Here is a 5,639-nt window from a genome sequence, read left to right as displayed (position 1 = left end):
TTGGGGGTAGAGATTACTTAAATGAATCGATAAAAACTTAGAAAGAAAAAATCCTAGCTTCCCCACTTTCTTGTTACATGATCTCAGGCAGTGCTTTTCTGAGCCTCAGTTTCCTGACCTGTGAAGTGGGAACGATAATGTTTGTCTTGCTTGCTTATAGGGAAGATTAAGTGAGCATATGTTTGTACTGAGCCTGCTCGGGGTGGGTGCCCACAGGATCACACCTGCCAGTGTTTCTGGAAACATGGAAGTGCCCCTCTCTGTCCCATCTCCTCTGCTTAGCATACCCCACCCTGGGCCCATGACCCCCTGGGCCCTTGTATACCTCTGTGTGCCACTCCTCTCAACCCTTGCAAGGGCCCTTTTCCCTTTTCTTATTGGGTCCACTGGAGGCTCGGCAATCTTTCTCTCAACATGACTGAAACACGCCCTCACAGGCTGTAAACACAAGCATACCATTCAACCCAGAAACTCCACTTCAGGGATCTATGTCGAGGAAATACCTTCCACCCATTCATTCAGTGAGGCATTAACCATAGTGATTTATTGAGCACCTACTGTTTGCCAGGCCCTGTGATATGCTGGGGTTACAACGGGGAGCAAACTGGAGGCACTCTAACCTCTGACCACCAGAAGCCAACTATCCATCTTTAAAAAAAAAAAAGTTCTAGATTTAAAAAGAAATTTTATTTAAAGTGGGCTCCACACCCAACATGGGGCTTGAGCTCATGACCCCAAGATTAAGAGTCACACGCTTTACCAATGGAACCAGCCAGCTGCCCTCAGAAGCCAACCTTCTAATTGCTGTGAAGACCTGACACAGCTACACAGATGAATACAGAACTGCACATTGTAATGGCAAGGCGGTGCTTCAATGTGTTGGTTGCAATAGGCTTTTGCCCACTACTTTGGTAAGTCCACTTCTGTGCCCAGGAATCTGGAAAAAGACAAAGACAAAGTGAAAGGGGGGACATTTTTAAAATTTTAAAATTTTCTGTGGAGCGTTCTCACTCAGGACCTTACCCCCTTGAAGGTCATGGCTGCACCTGATTTCAGTCGGTCACAGGGTGGGCAGCAGGGTCTGTAAACGTTTATGCAAAGAAAGCAAAAGACAAAAGTAACAGGCAGCCCAGTGGCGAGGACTACTCTGTGACCAGATGGCGGGTTCTAAACGCCCTTCTCCAATAGAAGGAGCCAGGCTTCCTTTTCCTTTCAGGAAAAAGAAATGGCTGCTCTGGCAGGGCTGAGGCAGAAAGAAGGCAAGATGGGCCTGGAGCACCTTGTAGCATGAGGCAGTGAGAAGCGCTCAGAAAGCAGAACAAGGGACAGGCAAAGGGACCCACCCCGTAGCCAACCCCATGGCACTCCCAAAGCAGGAACAATTTGGGCAATAAAATAATTTAGTATTAGGTTATAAGTCAAAGTATTAATATCCATGGGTCCATACTGACAGACATAAATGATTGAATAGTTAATTAATTGGGGGTGAAGGGACATATCTTTCTTACAGAGGAATCCCTCATTTATTTGGATGTTCCTTGTTCTAGGAAGTGGGGCTTAGCTTCCCCCGAGGGTGGGCTGCACTTAGCGACAGGGTTTCCAAAGAAAGAGTATGGAGAGGGAAAAGCCAGCAGCTCTGTAGTGGAGAAACCTGGAAACACCGCCTTCACTAAGCCATCGAGGTGAACATCACAACAAAAAGTCCTGTGCGCATGTCACGTGTGACCCCTCTCCCCGCTACCCCCCCTCCCCAGAGGCCGGGATGAGAAGAGCATTTCACCTTCCTTGGTAGTATCCTCCCCAGAAACCCATAACCCCAGTCAAGTCATGAGGAAAACATCAGAAACAAAAACAAAAACAAAACAGGGACGCCTGGGTGGCTCAGTCGGTTAAGTGTCCAACTCCGGCTCAGGTCATGATCTGACAGTTTAGTGGGTTCGAGCCCCGCGTTGGGCTCTGTGCTGGCCCCTAGCTCTGGAGCCTGTCTTCAGATTCTGTGTCTCCCTCTCTCTCTGACCCTCCCCTGCTCACGCTGTCTCTCTCTCTCTCAGAAATAAATAAAAACATTTTAAAAATTTTAAAAAAATAAAACAAAAACAAAACAAAACTGAAGGTTATTCTGCAAAATACCCAGCCAGTTCTCCTCCAGACCAACAAGGTTATAAGAAGAGGGAAAGGTTGAGAAGGGTCACAGACAGGATACACGGTGATAAAAGCAATACAGAATCCTGGGTGTGATTCTGGAACAGAAAAAAGACATTGGAGAAAAAGGAGATAAAATCCAAATACAGTCTACAATTTCGTTAACATTAATGTTGTAATGCTGGTTTCTTAGTTTTGACAAATGCACCTTGGTAATGTGCAGTGGTAGCATGAGGGGAATTTAAAACTGGCTGAGGGATATATGGGAAATCTATTTTTTTTTGACTTAAGTGTAAATTACAAAGATTTTTTAAAAAAATCCTGCACCCAAACAGAATAATGGCAAAGAGGAGAAACATGGCAAAGTGTTAGTAGTAAGTATATTTGGATAGTGGGAAAGAATGTCCTCTTTTTAACTCGCAAAATGTCTTTAGTTAGGGTTTATTCCTTTTATTACAGTTATTTATTTTGAAGTTTTACTTATTTAAGTGCTCTCTATACCCCACATGGGGCTCCCACTCACCACCCAGAGACCAAGAGTCACAGGCTCCTCCCACTGAGGCAGCCAAACACCCCTACCCCTTTTATTTTAAACTTTTATTATTTCTTTTTTCTTTAAAATTTTTAAATGTTTAGTTTTTGAGAACGAGAGAGAGAGAGAGAGAGTAGGGGAGGGGCAGAGAGAGAGGAGACACAGAATCCAAAGCAGACTCCAGGCTTTGAGCTGTCAGCACAGACTGAGTCATCCAGATGCCCCAATTTCTCTCTTTTTTAAGTTTATTTATTTGTTTTTGAGAGAGGGTGAAAGCGAGTGGGGGAGGGGCAGAGAGAGAGAGAGAATCATAAGCAGTCTCTGTACTCTCAGCCTAAAGCCAGTTGCCTGGGGAACTCACAGTGAATTGATGACCTAAGCTGAAATCAAGAGTCACATGCTTAACCCACTGAGCCACCCAGGCGCCCCAGAAACTTTTATTATTTCTGAGTATTAGTCTATTTTATAGCGCTAAAAGTGAAATAAAATCGTTTGTTCNTGCGCGCTCGCGCGCACACACACACACACACACACACACACACACACACACACAGTATTTTTCCCAGTATCTAAATACCTGTACCACCAACTAAGAAAAGATTCTTTCCCGTATTTTACAGATGAGGAAACTGAAACTCAGAAGTCAGTGATTTGCTTGAAGTTATATATACTAGGCAAATGGGCTCTCTCCCAAGCAAATCTCTTTCTAGCCCCAGGAAGAATTTTTAGCTAGAAATGTCCAGAGGGAATGAGCGTCTTGGAAAGGTGGTGAGTTCCCCACCAGCGAAGGGACCGTTAGTGTCCCAGAAAGGCGTCCAGGGGACCTGACACTGCCATCTTTCTCCTCAGACCCAAAGGGCAGGGCTGTGGCTCTCCTGCGAAACCCAGAACGACACCAGGCCGGCCACATTTCCTCCTTCTAACTGGGAGGGCGGCGGGGTAGGTGGGGGGCGTCGAGGGCTTCTCCATCTTCATCATCGTTCCCCCTCCACCACGGGGTACATCACAGACGACCTGGGGGAGGTGCGTGGGAACGAGCTTTCCTTTAGTCGGAGCCTGCAGGTGTCAGGGCTGATCTGCACTTTCGACCTCGTGTCCCCAGCGTGAGAGGCAGGAACGCAGCCCATTTTGGGGGTGGGGAACCCGAGGCCGGCAGAGGGCTCCGGCCCGGTCCCCACGCCCTGCGGCCGAGTGGCTCCGCCCACAAGGGCCAGGCAGGGGCAGGGCGGGGCGGCAGGACCCGGCGGCGGCCACTCAGGAGGCGTCCAGCGAGCCGCGAGGACCATGGAGCCGGTGTCGCTGCAGGACTTTGTTTGCGCCCTGGACCCCGCCTCCCTCCCGCGCGTGCTGCGGATCTGCTCGGGGGTCTACTTCCAGGGTGAGTGGGGGGCCCGGACCTCCTCCGACCCCCGCCGCCGCCGCCGCCTGGCTCTCGCTGGGTGTGGGGCAGGGACGCTGCCCCGGGCGACAGAAACCCGGGAAACTCAGCCACGCAGCCACTGGCCAAGTCCAAGTGTGACTGGAGGCCACACTCAACCTCTCTGGGCCTCGGCTTTTGCTTTCGTGGAATGGGGGAGCGCGGCTGGCCCCGCAGGGCGATGAGAAGTCACAGACCTTAGACACTCGGGTGGGTGGAACCGAGCCAGGCGAGGGGTCTGGTGAGGTGTGGAGCCCCGGTGCGCACCGGTGGAGGTCTGGCGGTGCGGAAGCGGAAAGTCAAGGCTCCAGCCGGGTCAGCCCTCCCGCGTCCCCTCCCACTCCTCCCCCTTGACGCCCTCGACGCGCCTCCGTCCATCCCACCCTGGCCCTGATCTGATCAGCAATTCCGTTCTCAGCTCGCGTGGCTGCTCTTCCCTCCCCATCCTCCCCTGCTCTTGGCTCCTCGAGCCCTTGCACGCGTGCCCACCTGGTTCCCAGGGACGGGTGCACAGCGGGGGCTCAGTCACTAGTTAGAGCCCGAAAGGGAGAGGGGGGCGGGGTTGACTGGCGGCGGAGGGGAGAGGAAGCTGCTGCGGGGTGAGGCCCCCCCCAGAGTGGGGGCGGCGGAGGTGGAGGGAGAGGGAACTGGACGACTGGTTGGAGGGGAGCCTCCTTCCTTAGAAAGCAAACTAGTGCAAGGGTGCCTTGCCTCATCTGTTCCCTCTCTGTTCCCTCGCGCGGCACAGCAGCTCCGGGTGAAGGGTTAGTTCTGCGCCACGCAGGGGAGGACCGCACGAGCCGCCACTCCCGGGTCCGCTTGAGAATCTCGCGGATGGGGTTCAAATGCCGACTGTTTCTCCGGGGGCTCCCGGCAGGCGCCTCGGGCGGTTTGCTCGCCTCCCGACACCCCCGACCGCTGCGTGTCGCAAAAGCTGTTTCCTCATCGTGCCGGACCCTGGGCGTGAGAAGAGACGGAAGTCCGGTGACAGAAGAACTAGGGAGGAGGCCAGGTGGCTGGGTCCAGGCCCTTGGCCGTCCTTCGCGGTGAGGTCAGGGGCTCCCGGCAGAGGCAGAGGCGAGCCTCCAGGGCCGGATCCCACTTCTGCCCCCTATTACCTGATGATCTGGGGCCACCGGCCCAGCCTCCCTCGGGCTCCCTCAGGGGCAGTCGTGAGGCTTCAATGCGCTTCTGCGATCCGGAGCGCAGCGCCCACCAGCCCTCAGGGGCCGTCCTGGAAACTGTAGACGGAACGGTGTTTTGTGAGCCTGTGTGCGTTTTCCTGGGGACATGGGGTGGGATTTTCATCAGTTTCTCTGGGCTGCCGGGGACGCCTAGGAAGTGAGGTGGGTCAGGGGGCCTCTAGGGTGACCTGTCCCTAGTCAGCAAATGGAGCCTCTACACCTTGCTCACGTGAGAGATCATCACCGAGCACCCTCTGTGTTCAGGACGCTGCTTTAAACAAATAGGAAAGTGAGGCTGCTGTGCTTGATTGAAGGTGGCCGTCCAGACACCTGCCTACCGGGTGCGCCCTGTCAGTGGCTCGGT

General features: G+C 53.0%; 1 protein-coding gene and 1 long non-coding RNA gene across 3 annotated transcripts in view; one reads left to right on the top strand and one right to left on the bottom strand.

Annotated features, from left to right (window-relative positions):
- Window positions 1-712: 712 nt before the first annotated feature.
- LOC144241080 (uncharacterized) lies at window positions 713-4,629 on the bottom strand. Its single transcript, XR_013337965.1, has 3 exons — window positions 4,581-4,629; window positions 4,289-4,368; window positions 713-937 (listed from the first exon to the last, which is right to left on the bottom strand). It is a non-coding gene; the product is annotated as an uncharacterized LOC144241080 (long non-coding RNA).
- Window positions 3,942-5,639, top strand: part of THEMIS2 (thymocyte selection associated family member 2) — a 15,537-nt gene continuing 13,839 nt past the window's right edge. Inside the window, exon 1 of one of the 2 annotated variants that reach the window (XM_077775517.1) lies at window positions 3,942-4,052. In XM_077775517.1, the coding sequence (XP_077631643.1) occupies window positions 3,959-4,052 (94 nt within the window). In that variant the 5' untranslated portion in view covers window positions 3,942-3,958. Of the gene's footprint in view, window positions 4,053-4,908; window positions 5,104-5,639 lie in introns of those variants that run through there. The other variant, XM_077775515.1, reaches the window with a different exon arrangement.

This window comes from Crocuta crocuta, unplaced genomic scaffold (genome assembly GCF_008692635.1).
Source record: "Crocuta crocuta isolate KB4526 unplaced genomic scaffold, BGI_CrCroc_1.0 scaffold127, whole genome shotgun sequence".
Taxonomy (NCBI): domain Eukaryota; kingdom Metazoa; phylum Chordata; class Mammalia; order Carnivora; family Hyaenidae; genus Crocuta; species Crocuta crocuta.
Note: the sequence above shows the minus strand (reverse complement) of the source record. Positions and strands in the feature narration are given on the sequence as shown.